This window comes from Microtus oregoni, unplaced genomic scaffold, assembly GCF_018167655.1.
Source record: "Microtus oregoni isolate MIOR12 unplaced genomic scaffold, Mior012 000002F_ref0000024, whole genome shotgun sequence".
Classification (NCBI taxonomy): domain Eukaryota; kingdom Metazoa; phylum Chordata; class Mammalia; order Rodentia; family Cricetidae; genus Microtus; species Microtus oregoni.
Genome location: NW_024543061.1, coordinates 31,553,822 through 31,575,419, shown reverse-complemented (window position 1 = coordinate 31,575,419; position 21,598 = coordinate 31,553,822). Strand labels below are relative to the sequence as shown.

At 49.3% G+C, this 21,598-nt stretch overlaps 1 protein-coding gene across 9 annotated transcripts in view; it reads left to right on the top strand.

Moving 5' to 3' along the window:
* Window positions 1–4,333, top strand: part of Iqsec1 (IQ motif and Sec7 domain ArfGEF 1) — a 325,272-nt gene extending 320,939 nt beyond the window's left edge. For 6 of the 9 annotated variants that reach the window (XM_041640168.1, XM_041640160.1, XM_041640196.1 and 3 more), the window contains one exon: window positions 985–4,333. In XM_041640168.1, coding sequence (XP_041496102.1) covers window positions 985–1,485 — 501 coding nt within the window. In that variant the 3' untranslated portion in view covers window positions 1,486–4,333. The remainder of the gene's footprint in view (window positions 1–984) is intronic. The other 3 variants (XM_041640205.1, XM_041640222.1, XM_041640214.1) reach the window with 2 other exon arrangements.
* The last annotated feature ends 17,265 nt before the right edge of the window (window positions 4,334–21,598 follow it).

Genomic DNA, 21,598 nt, shown 5'->3' with positions numbered 1-21,598 from the left:
CCTGCAGAGACACAGACTTGGCCCTCCCGCCCTGCCTGCCTCCGCCCTGCATGCAGCTTCTCTGCCTAGAAGCATCCATGCCTCTCACTGCTTGTTCTGACCCAAGGGTTGGGCAGAGGGAGGGTGTGGATTTTGTGTTTTCATCTCCACTTAACCCCTGTTCCCTGTGGTTCCTGAGCATGGTGAACGTCCTGGCTTTCAGGTCCCGCCCCGGGCGCAAGCGCCACCCGCCCCTCACTCATCCTCAGCTCTCACTGTTGGATGTGTCAGCCCCACTCGCCTGTCCCTACGCTCCGCCATCCATCGCTTCCTTCCTGGAGTTTTACTGGCTGTGTGTCTGGGGTCGACACAATGGAATCGCTTAGCTAGCTAGCTCACAGGAGGAGTTTCCAAGAGAAAGGAAGAGTCAGTGTGGATTTCATTAGCTTTCATTCATTCCTCCCATTGCTCCCTGCTGCCCACACCTTGACTCAACCTACTGACCTTTTTACTCCTCCTGGGTTTATAACAAGTAGCTGCGAGGAAAGTCCTAGGCCATGCCCCCCACCCCCAGGGATAAGGTCATAGGGTCCTACCTGTCTGGCACCACTTTCCCAGACGCCTCTGGACCCCACATAGCAGAGGTCCCAAGAGAGTTCAAGGCCCAACTTTACAGGAACCAGGTTCGTTCCTTTTCCACACTCACTGCCACTCCCTGGCCTCACATGCTCACAACACCCTACCCTGTCCCGTGGGATGATGTCTCACTCTGGCAGCGGCACAGCATGAGCAGAAGCATCTTTGTGCTGTTGCAGACAGGAGATGCCCCTCACCTCCATCAGGACCAGCTTAGCTGCCCTCCGCACAGTGTCTGTCAGGCCGAGCCCGCATCCTTCCCATCCTCGGGCCCAGCAGTCAGTGGGTGACTTCTGAAGTTGGAAAACTTGGTCTGGCCTGTGTGCTTTGAGATCTTTTAATTTTGGTTTCTATGAATTTCCTTTTTAGGGCTCCATCATTAGCAGTCCTCACATGCGCCGGAGAGCGACCTCAACACGAGAGTGCCCATCTCGCCCCCCCCAGCCCGTGCCTAACTCCTCCTCTCTCCTGGGTTCTTTGTTTGGGAGCAGGAGAGGGAAGCCCCCTCCCCAGGCCCACCCACCCTCAGCCCCTCCCCCAGGACCCCCTCATGCCCATCACCCTGGGCCCTCAGAGGGCCCTCTGCTTGGGCATCATGCACAATACTGCCATGCGCAGCAGAACCCACCCCCCTATCACCACCACCACCACTACCACCCACCCCCACACCTGCAGCACACCCACCAGTACCACCATGGCCCACACGGGGGGCACCCCCCATACATGACCCATACGCACAGCCACCCGCCCCTGCCCACAGCTCACTCTGGTCACGCAGGGCATGCAGCGCATCATCATGGGCAACCCCCTGCCCCACCGCCCCCCACCAGCAGCAAGGCCAAGCCCAGCGGCATCAGCACAGTTGTGTAGACAGCCTAGGCAGTCGCCTATCACACATCAGGCACACAAGGGCCTACCAGGCACCAGCCTCAGACCAGCCGAAGGCACCACTGTTTCCACTTCCTCTGCCCCCATAGCCTGAGTGGATCCATGGGCTTGCCTTCCACAGAGCAGGGCTCCCACTCTGGCTTAGCCCTGGCACCCAGTCCTCCCTCAGCCCAAGGCTGGGCCTCAGCCACCATTGGCCTTGACACGGCGCTGACCAAGGAGAAGTGGAACTGGCTCTCATCCTGTCAGCCCTCAGCTCCTCACTCTGTACACATCTGAAAACTCAGCCTAGCAAAGAAAGCATGAGATACAAAAGTCAGACACAACAACCAACCCCAGACTGGCTGTGTTACTGTTGTTATTGGCTGTGGGCAAAAATAATAATAATAATAAGTAGACCTGATATGGGTGATGAAAATACGTAAGTAAACTTTATATAATATAAATATATAAATATATAAATATATATATACATACTGTATAGGTAGTGTTTGTGTGTGGAAGATAAGCATTTCATCCACAAAGCTAGCACTAGGGACCTCCTAAGGACTGCCACATAAGTGACAGGAAGTCAATCTAGATAAATGTGTGAGTAGACCAAAAACCCTGCTAGAACAAACCCAGATCCTTCCATATTTTCATACAAAGAAATTCCCTCTAGCCTGGCTGAAACCTTATACGCTCATAACTCACTGTGCCAAGTAACACAGCACCTGACTGTCTAATACCCCACTCTGCTCTGTATAGACCCCTCTTTTATTAACAGAGTACTATTCTAAGTAACCAGTATTAAAACTGCAGTTATCTCCAGTAAGCAACTAGGCAAAGCGCAGTCACCTCAGCCCCACAGATCCGTGGACACTTTATACTGGCTGCCATAACTTTGAATCCCATGCTCTACATTCCTTCCCTCTGTACATGGTGAGCCACACTTCCCTCCCCCACAATCCTCCCATGGCCCACATGGCAGAGGGACCCATCCCCAACACAGTGACCACTCATCTTTGTCCACCAATGCCATAACTCCCTCATCCAATTCCCAGTCCCAGCAGGCGGGTGGCGTGAGCGCTGGGCGGCCCAGGGCAGTGTGTGTGTCCCGTGTTGTGTTCTGAGTGGCAACAGCAATCACTGTAATTCCATGCAGCCATGTGCTCGTGACCCCTGTGTCATCACTGCGCCTAGCCAATGAGTGCTTGGCCCTGGCCAGGTGAACCCCCCCCCCACTGCCTCTCATGGTCCAGTGAGCTGCCAGGCCCCACATGCCCCCCAGCTGTGTTCTTGTCGCTTTCATGTGTGACACCATGCACTCCCTGGGGCCACATGCTGCCCACGTTCCTGTGCCTGAGTCACCCACGGGCTATACTTTACAGTTTCAGCCCTTCCAGCCACCGCAGCCTCCAGTGCTGTGCTCCTAAGCCTAGGACCTGAGGACTGCCTGTGGCCTCTGCCTGCGCGGAGTCCCTTTCAGAAAGGAAGGAGCTGCCGCCTGACCGTGGGCTGCGTCTAGGACCTTGTGAGCCAGCAGGAGCCCAGTCTGGCCCATCACCACCCTGCTGGCCTGCCGGGGCTGCCCATTTCCCTCCTCTCATCCCTGTCCTGTCATCATCGTCGAGGTCATGTACCAGCAGATCTGCAAACTGAGCACTTTGTATTTCTGCAGAGAGCAAATCCCGCAACATGGAGGTCAGCCTTCTGTCTCCCAGTGACTCAGCCTGCCTGCCCCATCCTCTGTCGGCATGGCTCATCTTTCTCTTGTCATCTGCACAGAAAGAGAACTGATAAGCATAGTGTATCTGACTGGGGCCAGCTAGCAGGGAGCTGCCTGCCTCACAGTGCCCCGAGTCCCTTGCTTTCCTTAGGCTCTAAGCACTGTCTTTCCTCAGTTGAAGGACACCGTCTGGCGAGGAAGGGGAACTGTGCTGCATGTCACCCGGCACCAGTCCTGTGGGGCTGTGCTCTCTGTATTGTACATTTGCAAAATACACCAGTGTTACTGTTGCAAATAGTTGGAGTGGTAACATTAAATATGCCGGCTTTTTTCACCTTCTTCTGAGCCAGTGGTAAGTTAACCATGAACTTGAGACTGTTCTGAAAGACATGGCCCTTAGATACACTCTCACTCTTCTTGAAGGGTCACCACTCAGGAACAGACCTGAAGGAAGGCCTAGTTTATCTGGTGGGCCGGGGCTTCCCTCTCTACAGTCCTGTACTTCCTTGACTGGTCAGGGCTCTGGGCTCCTCTCTGCTGCCTTCCATGAGTCCTTGAGACATGCTGAAGATAATAGGTGTGTTCTAGGGACTGGTCTTCTAAGCATACTCAGTCTTTCTCGGGGTTCCCAACTCCCTGGGTCATTGGGTCAGAGCGATGAGACCTTGTGATTCTGTGTTGTGTCCCAGGCAAAGAAATGTCTTCAGGATGTGTCTGGGCCTGCGAGTCATATGGCAGAACTAGCTCGGAAAGCACAATCTGCTAGCATACTGTGGCCCACATTGCCTGGCATGCAGTCAGGGTGTTAAGCACTGTGGGTCCCTATCTGGGGAAAGCCAGGAAGAGGGCAGAGCCCCTGAGTATTTACACCTCTGCTTACCACCGTCAGGACACACCGGGGCCTGCACTAGTGATACAAGTTATTCTGGTCATCTGTGGAACTGCTGACCAATGGGAGGCAGCCGGTAACCTCACAAAGGGCTTTCTGGGGACAACAGTGAAGTTGTGGGTTTGTATTTTTTGAAGCTCCCAAGTGAGTTGTATAGTAATGTGAAAATAAAGTTCACCTTAATGTGCCGTCAGTGTCCCCGCCGCCTGGTGTGGAGCATGCTGTCCAGCACATTTCAAAGCCTCCTGAGTGTTGTAAAGGGCTAAGCATCATCACGGTTTGCACTTGTGCTGTTCAGAGACCTGAGAGCCATCCTATGTGGTGGGGGAGGGGAAAGCCCAGCCAAGGTACAGCTGAGCCTGGGTCCTATGGGAGATCCCATAAATTCCATACCTCGCTCGGGGTCTCTTTTTAGTCTCCAGATGACATGACCAGGCTTGTCCTATCTGGACACAGCTTCCCCAAAGACCTCTAACTCCGATTGAGGGTACTATTGGGAGACTTGAAGGAGTGTTCAGCAATGTCTGTCATGTGCATCTCAGCAAATGCTGGGGCTCAAGGCTCTCACTGAATTACAGAGGGGTTGGGTAATAGGAAGTACCAGGGGCGGAGAGCAATATATGGGGAGAAGAATAAGAAAGACCCCAGTAGCTCAGTCCTCAGGTATAGAAGAGGGGCCATGACCCAAGGCAGACCCTGCCCATCCTCCACATTGATTAGTGTGATGTGTGAAGCTGGTTTGTGTAGGTTCTCATTTCCTGGTCCAGGCTATCTCTACATAATACACCTCCCAGTGAAGTTCCAGTTCCCTGTTGGACATTCCCAGAGGACCCTCTGCTGGTTTTCTTCAAAACCACTGCTCCTCCACGTGGAAGTGAACACTATGATCTGGGCAGTCCCTGTCCGTGTCTGTGGCTAGGTGTCCATCTGCTCCAGGCCATTCATGCCCTCTCTCAGGGTAGACCTGACCCCTTCAGGCTGCAGCCTGTGGGTCTCTGGAAGGGCTGACTACAGAACAGGCTTCATGAAGCTGTGCTAGCCATTTGTCTCCCTTGGAAACAAGGGCTGGCTATATCTGATGTTACCTGTAGATAGCCTGGAGCTGGACTGAACAAAATGCCCCTGAAAAGGAACTGATGTTGGGAGATGGGGATGTTGGGCCAGTACACTAGCAGCCGGACTCAGAATGTGGCCTTCATGCTATCACCATTAACAGTGTACCCAGCCACTGCCACCTTTTGACATTGTGAAGCTTGGTTAGGGACAGAAGACCTTGGGCAGGGATGTGTTCCTTTGACCATCTGATCCCCGCAGGCTGTGTATGGATCCCGCCACTCAGTCCCAGAAGTATGTAGTCCTCACCTACTGGTGTCTACACATCCTTCTAAGAACTCTGCATGGTTGCGTGGTCCTGCAAGCCCTTCCTCTCTGGAGACTCCTTTCCAAGGCCCTCTGGGATGGCCAGTCTTCCATGGAGCCGTGAGGTGCCCTTGAGGGCCAAGTTAGGCTCATCTCGTCCTGTGCTTCCTAGGCCATGCCATTAAGCTTCCAACACCAAGATGGTATTCCTTACCAGCAAGTACATCATGTACTGTGAAGGTCACCTATTCACCTCTAGTGTAGTTTCATGCCTGTAAGGGTTTTAGAGAAAGCTTTTCTTCCCGGCCGTTTAAATTGAAAAGCCAGCCAGGCATGGTGGCACAAGCCTGTAATCCTGGAACTCAAGAGACAGGAGTATTGCCCTGAATCTAGGGCCACCTAGGCTACAGTAGCAAGTATCTCAAAAAGACAGCCAAGGCCAAGCACAGCTCTGCACTTCTGTAAGCTCAACACTTGAGAGGCCAAGTAAGGAGAATTGCCATGGGTTCAAGGCCAGCCTGGGCAGCATAGTAAGTTCCAGGGCTAAATAGTACGATTCTATCTCAAAAATAAAATACAAAACCAATCTGAAAGCCAGAGATGTCCTACTTAATTCTGAAAGATGGGTTCCCTGCAGTTACCACAGGTTCCCCTCAGAGATGCTGGAAAGACATTAAAACAGCAGGCAACAGAGACCTCCTTATTTGGAGTGTCCCCCTAGCCTTTGAGAACTACTCTGAAGAAAACAACCTCCATGTGCAGCTCGATTGTGCACAGCACTCAGGAAAGCAGAAGCCATAAATGTCACAGGTCTTTGGGAAGACAGACCCCTAAGGCCAGCAGAACCCCACAGCACAATACAGTCAGAGGACTCAGTGGGAGAATGCCAGTGACCTCTGCCAGCACCACAGACCCAAAGAAAGGGACCTCAGCAGGAGGCTGTAAAGAGGGAGTCAGTCCTCCACAAACAGCTTTTATTAAAGCATTGCACCCACCACCTGCTTCCAAATCCAAAGACAAAAACACACAGGTGCAAAGGTCAAAGGCAGGGAACTGGGTCAGTGCTTTCAGCAAAGTGTTCACTATACAAACACGTAGGACCCGAGTTCAAATCCCCAGGAACCATGTGAACACTAGGCATAGGGACAATCATCTGTCCAACATTGCAGGGGAAGGAACAAAGAGACAGAGTATCTAGGTCTCAGGCCACCTAACCTGGCCAAATCAGTGAGATCCACATTCAATGAGAGACTGTCTAAAGAATAAGCTGGAGAGCAATGGAGGAAGACCCAGATATTAGACCTCTAGACTCTATAAACATGTGCACACACCCACATAAATGTGTACATACTCCAGATGCACAAAGAAGCAGAAAGCAGCTAGAAGATAACCTACTTGTGACACAACCTAGAGTCACCTAGAAACAGGAAACTTGGTTGAGGAATTGCCTAGGTCAGACTCGTCTCTGGCCTTGTTTTTGCTAGACTATATTTATTGATGATTGATACAGAAGGGTCCTGCCCACTTTGGGTGGCACTATCCCTATGCCCATAGTCCTGTGCTGAATAAGAAAGCTACCTGGAAAATTCTTCAAAGACCTCAAAAGAACGGTATTCAACTTCATATGGAAAAGGAAAAAACCCAGGATAGCCAAAACAGTCCTGTACAATAAAAGAACTTCTGGAGGCATCACAATCTCTGACTTCAAACTCTACTACAGAGCTACAGTATTGAAAATAGCCTGGTATTGGCATAAGAACAGACAGGAGGACCAATGGAACTGAACAGAAGACCCAGATATCAATCCACACATCTTCGAACACCTGATTTTTGACAAGCAAAAAAAAATCAAATGGAAAAAAGAAAGCATGTTTAACAAATGGTGCTGGCATAACTGGATATCAACATGTAGAAGAATGAAAATAAACCCATATCTATCACCGTGCACAAAACTCAGGTCCAAATGAATCAAAGACCTCAACATAAAGCCAGCCACACTGAAACTTATAGAAGAGAAAGTGGGAAGTACACTTGAACACATTGGCACAGGGAACCACTTCCTAAATATAACCCCAGCAGCACAGACACTGAGAGAAACAATAAATGGGACCTCCTTAAACTGAAAAGCTTCTGTAAAGCAAAGGACACGGACAACAAGACAAAACGACAGCCTACAGAATGGGAAAAGATCTTCACTAACCCCACATCAGACAGAGGTCTGATCTCCAAAATATACAAAAAACTCAAGAAATTGGTACCAAAAGAACACATAATCCAATAAAAAGTGGAGCACAGACCTAAACAGAGAACTCTTAACAGAGAAATCTAAAATGGCTGTAAAACACTTAAGGAAATGGTCAACATCCTTAGTCATCAGAGAAATGCAAATCAACTCAGATTCCATCTTACACCTGTAAGAATGGCCAAGATCAAAAACACCGATGACAACTTATGCTGGAGAGGTTGTGGGGTAAGCACTTCTGCGTTGCTGGAAGGAGTGCAAGCTGGTACAACCCTTTGGATATCAGTGTGGCGATTTCTCAGAAAATTAGGAAATAACCTTCCTCAAGTCCCAGTAATACCACTTTTGGGTATATTCCGAAGGATGCTTAATTGTGCCACAAGGACATGTGCTCATCTATGCTTATAGCAGCATTGTTTGTCATAGCCAGAACCTGGAAACAACCTAAATGCCCCTTGACTGAAGAATAGATAAGGAAAATATGGTACATTTACACAATGAAGTACTACACAGCAGAAAAAAAAATGACATCTTGAAATATGCAGGCAAATGGATGGAGCTAGAAAACATTTTGAGTGAGGTAACCCAGACCCAGAAAGACAATTATCATATGGACTCACTCATAAGTGGTTTTTAAACATAAAGCAAAGAAACCCAGCCTACAAATCACAATCCCAGAGAACCTAGACAACAATGAGGCCCCTAAGAGAGACATACATGGATCTAATCTACATGGGAAGTAGAAAAAGACAAGATCTCCTGAGTAAATTGGGAGCATGGGGACCTTGGGGGAGGGGAGAGGCAGGGAGGGGAGCAGAGAAAAATGTAGAGCTCAGTAAAAATCTGAAGATAATAAAATGTTAGAAATAGAATGTAGGGACTAGTACAGAGGAAAGCAATAAAATGAAATTTGATTAATCAAATACAAGATTTGATTGGGATAATAGAAACAAAATCTATACTGAATTGAGGTCCTTATTCGGTTTTTAGCTCAATTATACTTTGAACTTTTCCCACTGAATTCATTCTGTTTCTACTTCAGCAATATCAAATGTGCATCTATTTTATCGTGTTACCTGTCTCCATGCTTTCTCTATTCTTTTACTTTGATATACTAAGTTCCTAAAAAAAACTCAGTCTGGATGACAAAGTAAAACACTGTCTCAAAACTGAGTAAGTTAAATAAAATAATAACTTTAAATAAAAACCATTGACCTTTGAAGATAAAGTGGAGAGAGCATGTCACCAATGTAGGCAGACTTGAAGACAGACTTGCATCTTGAGTTGAAGGCACAGAGTGAGGGAACTGCAAGCAGCCAGCACGTTCATCTGACCTGTGATGGGTGACTGGGGTATGGATTTGACTGGGCTCATTTTTCCTGGGTGGCCTGAGAGGATTTGCAGGAAGAAACCAACATTTGACCTGGTGACAGTCTGCAGCAGATCTACCTCACCCTGATAAGGGGCCATCAATAATCCTTGGGCAAGCTGGGATGGAACAGAGCCCTCAGAGAGCAGGAGACTGACCACACTCTCGCTCTGGCTTCAAATGGAGCACACGTCTTGCTTTTATACAGATTCCAGATTTTGGCATCTGAAATTCTGGCTCTTACTCCAGAGACATAGCCAGTCTTTGGCTCAGGAACACAGGTCACACCTCAGGGTTCCTGTGATCTCAGGAATGTGGTTTACATGGTCCCAGTCTGCACATGGCACACACCAGGGGATATCACAGGCCCTCCAGCATCATAAACCAAGTCCTTTAATAAATCCTCTGCCACATATCTCTGCAGGCTCCAGAGACCAGGACACACTGAGAGCGGGATGGAATAAATGTACAGCTCAAAACAGCAGCAGAGCCGCTGTGTCTGGGTGGAAACATGCTCAGCTCTTTCATCAAAAGGAAAATACTGTAAGATTGGCTTGTATGTTGCCATCATTTGCCATAGTGATTCTGATCAAGACCTCATCAAACTCAGTGACATTAAACAAGAGCACTTGGGATCAGATGATCAGCCAGGAAGGTGCTTGTTATACAAGGATGAGGGCATGAGTTCAATACCCAGAACCTACAAAAAAACAAGTCTTAGGAGTGCTTGCATACTGGGGAAGCTGAGACAGGCCCCTGGGGCTCATTGGCCAGCAAACATGGCTACTTGGTAAGTTCCTGGACAGTGAACGACCCTGTCTCAAAAACAAGATGGATGATACCTAAGAAATGGCCCGAGTTTGGTATTTGACCTCGCTACGTGTGTGTGTGTGTGCAGTACACACAATACACAGTAAGCATGCATTCATTCTCAAGCCATGCACCTGAAGGCTGATTGGGTTCCACAAGTTGGAATGGGAGTCGCCTTTGAGCGATCTGTCAGAGGCATATTCTGTCGATTACCAAAGGCCAGCTAGCACACTGAAACCTCCATCATGCCTCTCCATTTAAGATTCATGTGTGGAGTCTCTAAATCTGTTTTAAAAAGAATCCCATAGTCACATTGAAACCATGGTCCCATCCTAAAGTCAAGGGTTGGAGCGATCACCCATTCTTTCCTGAAGTCATGACAGATGTGGACTGGAACTGTATTCAGGCTGTTGGATCAGAGAGCCAGAACCAGCCAGCTCTGTCCTTATTCTGAGGTACACATAAGATGGCCCGTAGAAAGGCTTGATAAACATAAGGATAAGGGCATATACACTCACACATGCGCACATGCACACGCACATACACAGGCAAAGGTGGGGCAGGGACAGGAGTTACGTCTTGGTATCTAATGATGTGAAAAGTAGTCTCAAAAACAAGACATAATGTTCATGATTTGTCATGCAAACAAGATTCTCATGGGGCTGGAGAGATGGCTCAGAGGTTAAGAGCACTGACTGTTCTTCCAGAGGTCCTGAGTTCAATTCCCAGCAACCACATGGTGCCTCACAGCCATCCGTAATGAGATCTGGTGCCCTCTTCTGGACAGCAAGCATACAGACAAACAGAACACTGTATACATAATAAAATAATTTTTTTTAAAAAAAAAAGATTCTCAGTGAATATATAACGCTTAGAATTGTCTAGGTATCCAGCAGTGCAGAGGTCACCTTTGAAAAGTCAACCTTGCCGGGCAGCAGCAGTGCACGCCTTTAATCCCAGCACTCAGGAGGCAGAGGCAGGGGGATCTCTGTGAGTTCAAGGCCAGCCTGGTCTACAAGAGCTGGTTAGAGAGAACCAGAACAGAAAAGTCAAACTTGTGGCACACCACTGCAAGGTCCTACCAGGCCACCGAGCCTCAGCTTCAGGCACAGGGAAGGTGGGTGAAGATGGACCAACCAGATGATGTCAGTTCACAAAGGAAAGGTCAACAGCTCCTTAGGTTGAGCTCATTTGAACACCCACAATCACAAGTCAGTCAAACCAGATCAAGGCATCCCTTCCAATTAGAAATGCCATTGCCAATAAACAATTATAGCCATCCAGGGCTAGCTATATAGGTCAGTGGGTGCTTGTTGCCAACCCTGATGCCAAGTTTGGTCCCCAGGACCCACATAGTAGGAGAGAAACAGCTCCTGAAATTTGTTCTCTGACCACCACATTTCACTGTGGCACATGCACCTCTCTCTCTCTCTCTCTCTCTCTCTCTCTCTCTCTCTCTCTCACACACACACACACACACACACACACACACACACACACGTAATGAAAAAGAAGCTTCATCAGCCAAAACCTAGCTCTTTGAAGATAGAGAAAAAAGACAGCACTGTAGATGAGCACATGGCGGTGAGAGCACAGATGGGGACAGAAGCACAAGGTAGAAGGGACGGCGCAAGCAACTGAAGTTTTTTCAGATGATGCTATGTAAATGATTTCATGTAGTCAAGCGTGAAAACACCAGTGAAGCGGGTGGTGAACCCCAGTCTAACAGAAGAAAGTGGGGCTCCATAGACTTCTGCAGGAGGAAGAGGATAGACTCAGTCTTCAAGCCCTTGGAGTTCCGTAGGCAAAGAACCTCCCGGACTCAACAATACGCAGCTGTCTTGGACCCCAGCAGAGGGGGGCACATCACTGTCTTCCAGGCTTGGTCAGAGTTGCTAGGATACACATCTACAGAGCAGCCATGCAGAACTGCCAGTCAAGTCGTAGCAGGCAGCAGTGAACACATTACAAACAAAGCAAACCGGCTCTTTTCAATAATTCAAGAATGATAAAATATTAGGAATTTTGGGTCACAGCCACCATTATAACAGAAATGAGAAGCAAAATCATAACTATCTCCATAAGATAAACGTGCACGCGCACATGTGCACAGATGCACACATAGTAACAAAACAACCTGACCCCTAAGATGGTCATAAACATGTCCCCACAGGACTAACCACCACTGAAGCCAGTGGCAGGGTGGGAAGTGCAGTCTGCACCGCAGGGAAGGACAGGGGTGACACTGACCATGGTCTGAGTGTGTCCCAGCCCACGCACACCCACTGTCTTACCCACTCTTTTACACAAATACATTTCCGGGCATTGCCAAATGACTGTGGAACAAAACTGCCTCTCCCTGGAAATCACTTCTCTGAGATAAAAAGGAGGGAGAGAAGGGGTGGAAGGCCCACCTCACTGAACTTACTCTGTATTTGAGCTTCAACTTTCAGAGGTGGCTGGGCAGCCTGACGTTCACTTCATAGATGATAAACTGAGTCTAAGGTCATGAAGTCAACAAACGCATAGCAGAGCTACTCCTGACACCTTGGCAGGAGGGGCACACACAGAGAAGGGGCTCCAGCAAGAGGGCAGGTTCCTCACATCTTAACCTGGGCTCCACACTAAACCTCCACTGCTCGGCCCTGCCTGTGTTTTAGTCCAAATGCTGTATCTTCTTTTCATATAGTGAGGAAGCCAATTTTTTTTTTTTTGAAAAAATACAAGAGTAGATCCTTCCCTTCCTGAAGAGTGTGGGTAATGGGGGGAAGGGCGGACACAGTGGAGTTGAGCTAATCAGGGTTGAGTTCCGAAGCACAAAGGAGCCAATGCTGGCCTCAGGATAGCCGTGCTCAGGCAGCAGAAAAGCCATGACTCCAGCACAGAGGTCTCCGACCAGGCAGTCTAGAGTGTTCCAGGCCGGGAATATTCTCCCAGTCTCACATGATAAAGTGGCTGGACCCTTCACTTCTGAGGAGAGTTGAAAATGACCTGTGCATGACCTTGACCACTCCAAGTAATAGCGAGCACCTAACACAGAGGGAAAAGTTGGGTGGAAGAGGTGTGCATGCATAGACACACACACACACACCACAAAAACAGATTCAGAGGCTTCAGTACTAAAGCCTGACACCTCTGTGCCTTCCAGTTCCACTGTTGTCCCCACTGGACCAGCTGGCACTTACTGAACAGCCTCCAGAGCCATCCTCAGCTGCACAGAGGCTAGCCTCAGGCTTTTTAGTCTTTGGACAAGGCCAACCAGCCACAGCAGCGAGAAGAGCTCCCCCTGCTGGTTAGCTGTACAAACTCCTACTCAGAATGCCAATGGACATTTCAGTTCCAGACTTAAAACGACTGATGTGCTCACTCACAAAACACCACCTTCGGGAAGAAAACTCCCCCCTTTCCACCAGAGGCCTCCTGTACCTGTGATGAGCCTGACTGTGCTATCTCCGACCTCTGCAAGCCTCCAGTTAGTACAGTCATTTGTATGTTATGTTGTATGGAAATAAACTCATGGGGTGTGTTCTCTCTCGGAGCCACCTCCTCTGATTCCCAGATCCCCCTTGCTGTGGAGGTGTGACCACTCACTGGTCTGTGTACTCAGTACTCCACTGCATGGGTATACATGTATGCCCACATAGCATAAACCCACAGAGCCCAGAAGCTCAGAGAGCCGCAAGCCAAAGTGCACAAAACACCATCAGCACAGAACAGCCAGTTTCCCTGAAACCACTTACGGGCAGCATGGTACAGGGACTTAAAAGTGACAGGTGCCGGAGACAGCCAGACCCACAGTGTGCACAGCTGCATAGTAACCAAGGAATCCTCTGTTTTAAAAGCCCCTCCAGAAGCAAAGCCAGCACTTGAATAAAGATAACACATGAAATATTCCTGGACATGGATGGGAGGGGAAGTAGAAGGTGGAAGGTGGGGGTCGAGGGGGTGGACCATGGTGGGTGGTGGGGAGATGGATGGTAGGGGTGGATGGAGGAAATGGGTGGTGATGGTAGACAGTGTGGGCAATGGGAGTAGACAGTGGAGAGGTGGAAGAGGTTGGGGGCGGGGTTCCGGGGTGAGCTAGAGAGGTGAGTGACTGTAAAATGCCTACAGCTAGGGAACTGTCCTCTTAAGTGTCCTGACTGCAAGTTCTATGGTGTGTGCATTGTGTCCCACTCAACAAGAAACATAATAGCAAAGACTTAACAAACCTGTGGACTGTTTCTGCGCCAGCTGCCATGTCTGCTGGGCTCTGTCTGGATGCATAAACTCAAAAACTCCCTCCTCTGTAGATTGCCTCAGTCATGGTATTTTTTTTTTAATATTTATTTATTTATTTTGTATACAATATTCTGTCTGTGTGTATGTCTGCAGGCCAGAAGAGGGCACCAGACCTCATTACAGATGGTTGTGAGCCACCATGTGGTTGCCGAGAAATGAACTCAGGACCTTTGGAAGAGCAGGCAATGCTCTTAACCACTGAGCCATCTCTCCAGCCCAGTCATGGTATTTTTAATCACAACAACAGACATAATTAACACAAGAGGAAAGAGTGAACAAAGACCAAGTGAGATGAGCGTCTTAGAGTTTCCATTTCTGTGCAAACGCCAAGACCAAAAGCAACTGGGGGAGGAAAGGGGTTATTTCATTCACAGCTTGTGGTCCATCATCCAGGAAAGTCAGGGCAGGGGGCAAAGGCAGGAACTGATGCAGAGGCCATGGAGGATGCTGCTTACTGCCTGGCTTCCCATGGCCCACCAAGCCTGCTTCTTTTTGTTGTTGTTGTTGTTTTTTTTTTTGATGGAGGAAGGTCATTGGTTAATTAAATAAAGAAACTGCTTGCCCTGATAGGTTAGAACATAGGTGGGTGGAGTAAACAGAACAGAATGCTGGGAGGAAGAGGAAGTGAGCTCAGAGATGCCATGCTCCCCTTTCCTGGGCAGACGTGATAGCTCTGCTCTCTGAGGCAGACACATGCGATGAAGCAAGCCACCAGGTCAGACATGCTGAATCTTTCCTGGTAAGACCAGTGCTACACAGTTTATTAGAGATGGGTTGATCAGGATATCAGAATTAGCCAGTAAGGGCTAAAGCTAAGGGGCCAAGCAGTGTTTAAATGAATACAGTTTGTGTGTTGTTATTTCGGGGCATAAGCTAGCCAGGCGGCAGGGGTGCTGGGGATGCAGCCCCGCCGCTCATATTACTACAGTTTTTTTTTTTTTTCGAGACAGGGTTTCTCTGTGGCTTTGGAGCCTGTCCTGGAACTAGCTCTTGTAGACCAGGCTGGCCTCGAACTCACAGAGATCCGCCTGCCTCTGCCTCCCGAGTGCTGGGATTAAAGGTGTGTGCCACCCAAGCCTGCTTTCTTAACACCGTCCAGGATCACGGGCACAGAGGTAGCTCGACTTATGGGCCCACACACGTCATCAAGACTTACCGAAGGCTTACAGGCCAATCAGATGGGGACACTTTCTCAATTAAGGTAACACAATGGACAAGACAGCACGGTTGACCCCTTGTCAACTCGATACTCAAACCCATCACCACTTAATCAGAACCTTTATCAGTTCTCACCAAGATGTGTAGCGGCATAAACGAATGCAGACAGATTGTAAAAATATATATATATAGTTTTAATGTAGAAATAGACTTACAGAACCACCGTTCCCGCGGAGACCAGGAAAGCAGAAGAGCCAGCTCGGAGCATGCTCGCCAAATTTATAGGCAGACATTAGCCCGAGGCGAACATGCCCCCTAAGGGGCGGGACTTATCCCTACAAAGATGGTCTATTAACATTACTAGGAGCTGGGCGGTGGTGGCGCACGCCTTTAATCCCAGCACTCGGGAGACAGAGGCAGGTGGATCTCTGTGAGTTCGAGGCCAGCCTGGTCTACAAGAGCTAGTTCCAGGACAGGAACCAAAAGCTACAGAGAAACCCTGTCTCGAAAGTTTAAAAAAAAAAAAAAACACATTACTAGGACAATACAAAGTATTCCAACCTTTAAAAATTCAAACACTTTAAGCATCCAGTCTCTTTAAAATATCCAAAGCTCTCTAAAATATCCAATAGCGCCTTCAAAGTTCGAAGTCTCTTAACTATGGGCTTCTGTAAAATAAAATTTCTTCCTTTCTTACTCCAAGAGGGAAACAATCAGATCAAAGCAAACCAGAGTCCCACAGCGTAAAGCTCGGCGGCAGATGGCGGCAGATGGGAGGCTTCCATCTCTAGGCACCAAAGGTCTTGCCACAGTATACACAGCTTGTCTCCACTCCACAGCCGCTGCTGTCCTTGGCAGTTGTTTCACGGTCCTAGCATCTCAAAATGCTTGCGTCCCCGCTACACCCTGGCTTTACCTTCACCAGTAACCTCTTCTGGGCTCCCTTCAGTGACGGACCCTGCCAAATGATGCCAAACCTCAGCCTCTCTCCATGACCCTCTCAGTTCTGGGGTTGTCACTGCTACCGAGGCTGCCATTCACCAGTGCCGCCCCCACCCCCCACCCCGGCCGCCTCTCATGATGGCGAGCCCCAGCTGCTCTCTATGACTCCCACATGCCTTCAAAACCAGTACCAGCTGGGGAATTCATACACATCGCCAATACAAGGTAGCCTTGGCCCTCTCTGGACCACAGCTTCTGTGTGCTGACCCTGAGGAAATACTCCGAGAGTTCACCTCAGGGATGCCCATCTTGTCTTAGCCACAGCAGATTCTTCTGCACCAGCTGACCAGCACCAACTGTCCCAGAAAAGCCAAAGTTTCATTTTAGTGGTGATGGCATCTTGTTAATCATGGTCTATTCTTCAGCCCCAAACAACCAGAACTTCTAATTCTTAAAGGAAAAATATCGCATGATAAAGTCTTTGAAAAACTCTCAAACTTCCCTCTGAAACCTCCCAAACTGGGCTTCTGCCATTTGCACTGCCCTCAGCGTGCGATCTTCCAAGCTCCCACAGAGCATCCCACTGTGCTCTCAACACTCAACAGCTTTTTCCAGCCCAAAGTTCAAATGCCACCATAGTGCTTCAAAAACCAAAAACCAAAACCACATGGTCAGGTCTGTCACAGCAATACCCCATGACCTAGTACCAATTTCTGTCTTAGTTAGGATTTCCGCTGCTTGCTTACTGGCTTGCTCCTCCTGGTTTAAGATCACTAGCCAAGGGGTGACCCCTCCCCCAGTGAGCTGGGTCCTCCCACATCAACTATCAATCAAGAAAATGCAGGCCATCCTTGATGGGGCATTTTCTCAGTTGAGGTTCCCTCTTCCCATACGACTCTAGCTTGCGTCCTGTTGATATTAAACCAGCCAGCACAATGACCGAGAGCTAGAGGATGAATTTTACCCAAACAAACAGCCACAGCAGAATAACCACATGCCAATAATCAAAAGTCAGGCTGGGGCAAAGGGAGGAGCAGTTAACAAGATGGATTCAGCTGGTGTGCTTACGAGACACGGCTGTGGGCTTTATTTTAGCAGAACTGGGGACAGAATCTAACATTTCACACAAACTAAGCAAGCACGCAATGCTGAGCTTTATCTCCTGCCTCTTAAAATTATTTTTGAAAATGTATTAGTGTTCATCTATTTATTTAAAGGGGGTGCAGTGCATGCGTGCAGGTCAGAGAACTTGGGGGAGTTGGTTCTCTCGGGCTGCAGGCTCAGCTGCGGGCGCCTTCATCCACTGAGCCATTTCCCTTATTTCATTTCCCTCATCCCCCTCCCCTTTTTAAAACTTTACCGTGTAAGACTTGGTCTCAATGGGGAAAATATCCCACTTTGAAACAAAACTCGTGAGCAGCCACAGCACCGGTAGAAACTACAGCTGGGTCCCTGGCGGTGCTTCCTCGTGTGTATCCCAGCTCAGCTCCGGCTGGGCGGAGCACTGATCCAGAAGGGACAGGGTTTCCTGGCCTTGCTTCAGTCCCTTCCTCCTCTCCTCTTCTCTTCTGGGGGAGCTACTTGCTACCTGCTGCTCCCAGTCCCCTAAGGTTCCGCTCAGGCCCCTCCCCCAGCCCTCCCACTTGCCTCATCCAAGAGCCCATTCTGAAGTCAGCAGACACCTGGAAGAAGGCTACTCAGCTCTTTCAATTTCAGTAACCGCAGGCACTGATTACCGCCCTTCCCACACCCTCCCAGGTCTCTGCAACCTTCTCTGGGACTCCTGTATCCCCTGCATCCCCTTTCCTACCTCCGCACTGCAGATCTACAGGGGCTGAGCACTAAGTAACGAAGGTGCTCAGGCTATCCTGAGGTCCCACACCCCAGTTCACCTGTCACCTCTGCTTCATCCAGACTTCAGGTGACACCTTATCTCCTGTTCCTCCTTCAACAGCAGCCCCAAGGATGCTTGGCCTCCTGACTCAATGGTCTCTGTCCTCCCCCTCCCACTAGAAAGAGAGCTTGGCTGAGATGGAGGGCATCAAATTTTGGAAGTTGCTGGGCAGTGGTGGCACATGCTTTTAATCCCAGCACTCAGGAGGCAGAGGCAGGCAGATCTCTGTGAGGGTTTTTTTTTTTTTTGAAACTCCTGCTCAGAAACCATAGGCCTAGGAGGGTAAAGAAGCCTTACGAAGCTCATTTCTCCCTCTTTGCTATGGATGGTCAGAGCCTACAGCACAGCAAACCACGGTGAGGCTGTCAGTGGATGGTCAGAGCCTACAGCACAGCAAACCACAGTGAGGCTGTCAGTGGATGGTCAGAGCCTACAGCACAGCAAACCACAGTGAGGCTGTCAGTGGATGGTCAGAGCCTACAGCACAGCAAACCACAGTGAGGCTGTCAGTGGATGGTCAGAGCCTACAGCACAGCAAACCACAGTGAGGCTGTCAGTGGATGGTCAGAGCCTACAGCACAGCAAACCACGGTGAGGCTATCAGGTTGGATGCATGGAAGATGCCGACTGTCAGGCTGGTGCAATAGAAACTTGGCTTTTGCTTTGTTGAAGCTGCTGTTTGCTACTGGAACACATTCTTAATAAATGTGACTGTGTCGCACACTTTAATATGCATTTCTTTTTTTGCTAATGACTTATTGTGTGGTGGTCTGAATGAGAATGGCCCCAAAGGTTCACACATTTGAACACTTGGCTCGTTGGTGGAACTGTTTGAGAAGAATTAGGAGGTGTGTCCTTGTTGGCAGAGGTGTGTCACTGGGGGTGGGCTTTGAGGTTTCAAAAGCTCACACCATTCCCAACTAGCTCTGTCTCCTGCTTGATCAAGGTGTATGTTCTCACTACTGCCCCAGGACCGCGTGTCCTGCCTGCTGCCATGCTATCTGCCATGATGGTCACGGACTTTAACTTACTAAAGCTGTAAGCTCCAAATAAACTCTTCAAATTGCCTTGGCCATGGTATCTTAACAATTTAAAATAATTAAGACAATTATTTTATGTAAAATATGATTACTGGAGGTCGAATGAAGCAATCATTTCTGAAAGTGGAACTGTTACTCCTTTATGTCACTATGTAGACTATGGAGATAAGGCTAGACACAAAGCAAACATGGGCAACTTTCTAATTCAAATTCAAAATGAGTCACAAAGACAGGACCAATTTACAATACACCAATGCCCTTGGCCCAGGCACTGCTAAGGGTGCACAGTGCAGTGGCCAAGCAGCTCTGCATGGAGACGAGACAGCCTTGAAGACAAGGAGCAAAGGCCGGGCCGCACTGGGAGCTGATGGGGACCAACCCAGAGACTCTCCTCTAGCCACAGGGACGGTCACCCAAGAATTCAGTGTAGACTGTTCAAGCGTCACTCAGCACCCGGGCAACCTGGGCACATGAAAGACTGCGAAGAGGGGCTCAGGAGCTGTTGGGATTCAGAAACATCATAGTTTTTGACTTTCTTGTTCTGTGCAGCAACAGAAAGACCGTTTCTGAATCGGATCACGGCAAGCAGTGACAAGAGTGTCTAGAGCAGTGGTTCTCAGCCTTGCTGAGCTGCGGCCCTTTAGTACCATCCATCCTGTGCCGACCCCAACCATCACGTTTCACTACCACTTCATAACTGTAATGCTGCCAGCTACGAATCATAACCATCTCAGGATATCTGATTTGCAGCCACATGCTGAGACAACTGGTCTAGACAACAGGCTGGACCCAGAAGAGACCCCCCAAGTCTCAGTCACAGCAAGGGAAGCCGTGGTTGCTGTTTGGGTTCTGTTGACCGTCTGATCTGGCTGCAACTTTCTCAGTCTGCTGAAAGCATTCACCCAAGATGCGTGCTCTGCAGATCCAGGAGAAGCACTGAACACAGCACCACCTACCGCTGGCACCATCACCAGAAGGGGTGTGGTTCTTCCCCACACCATCTGACTGTACGTCATACAACCAACACTTCAAAAGTTGAGCAAACCAAACTCCAGTGTTTGCCCTTGTCCACCACACCCGCCTGCCCTCTCATCGAACAAAGATGTGTTTGAGCCTAGTTATGATTTAACAATCACTCTGAAACCTAGTATGTACACGACCACACTCAGCATGTACAGCGGAAACTCAGCTCTCCTTACCAGATTATTCTACAGGGCTCCATCTGCTGTTTTCACTGGTGAGAGTTCAAGGCCTCTGTGATACTGACTGTATCTCCCTCTGTCCATCTGTCTGGTTCAATGCCTCCTGTATCTCCCTCCATCTATCCAGTTCAATACCTCTGTGATACTGTTTCTCCCCCTGTCTGTCCAGTATCCTCTGTGATACTGTATCTCCCTCCCTCCCTCCATCCAGTTCAATACCTCTGTAATACTGACTCTATCTCCCTCCATCTAAGCCTCAGGACAGAGATGAGTGCTCTGCCCAGGTAGCCTGGGGCCTGGCGCACAGTTGTGCTGGATTGTGTCCAACCCCCTTCACCCATTCTCCCTCCCTCCTGGCTCTGTGCCCATGAGGGGAGCTACCTTGTGGGTCATCAACTTGCTCCCCAGGCCCTGAACTTCCACCTGGGCTTGGCCAGTGGGAGACATGCTAGAGAAAGGAAGGCACACTGTAGGGTCAGAGGGAGACAGGCTAGAGAGAGGAAGGCACACTGTAGGGTCAGAGGGAGACATGCTAGAGAAAGGAAGGCACACTGTAGGGTTAGAGGGAGACAGGCTAGAGAGAGGAACACTGTAGGGTCATAGGGAGACAGGCTAGAGAAAGACACACTGTAGGGTCAGAGGGAGACAGGCTAGAGAGAGGCACACTGTAGGGTCAGAGGGAAACAGGCTAGAGAGAGGAAGGCACACTGTAGGGTCAGAGGGAAACAGGCTAGAGAAAGGAAGGCACACTGTAGGGTCAGAGGGAAACAGGCTAGAGAGAGGCACACTGTAGGGTCAGAGGGAGACAGGCTAGAGAGAGGCACACTGTAGGGTCAGAGGGAAACAGGCTAGAGAAAGGAAGGCACACTGTAGGGTTAGAGGGAGACAGGCTAGAGAGAGGCACACTGTAGGGTCAGAGGGAGACAGGCTAGAGAGAGGCACACTGTAGGGTCAGAGGGAGACAGGCTAGAGAGAGGCACACTGTAGGGTCAGAGGGAGACAGGCTAGAGAGAGGCACACTGTAGGGTCAGAGGGAGACAGGCTAGAGAGAGGCACACTGTAGGGTCAGAGGGAGACAGGCTAGAGAGAGGCACACTGTAGGGTCAGAGGGAGACAGGTTAGAGAGAGGCACACTGTAGGGTCATCTATCTTCTTCCCTTAAGCAGCTGGCAGCTGTGTCTCTTCAGAGCTCACAACTCAT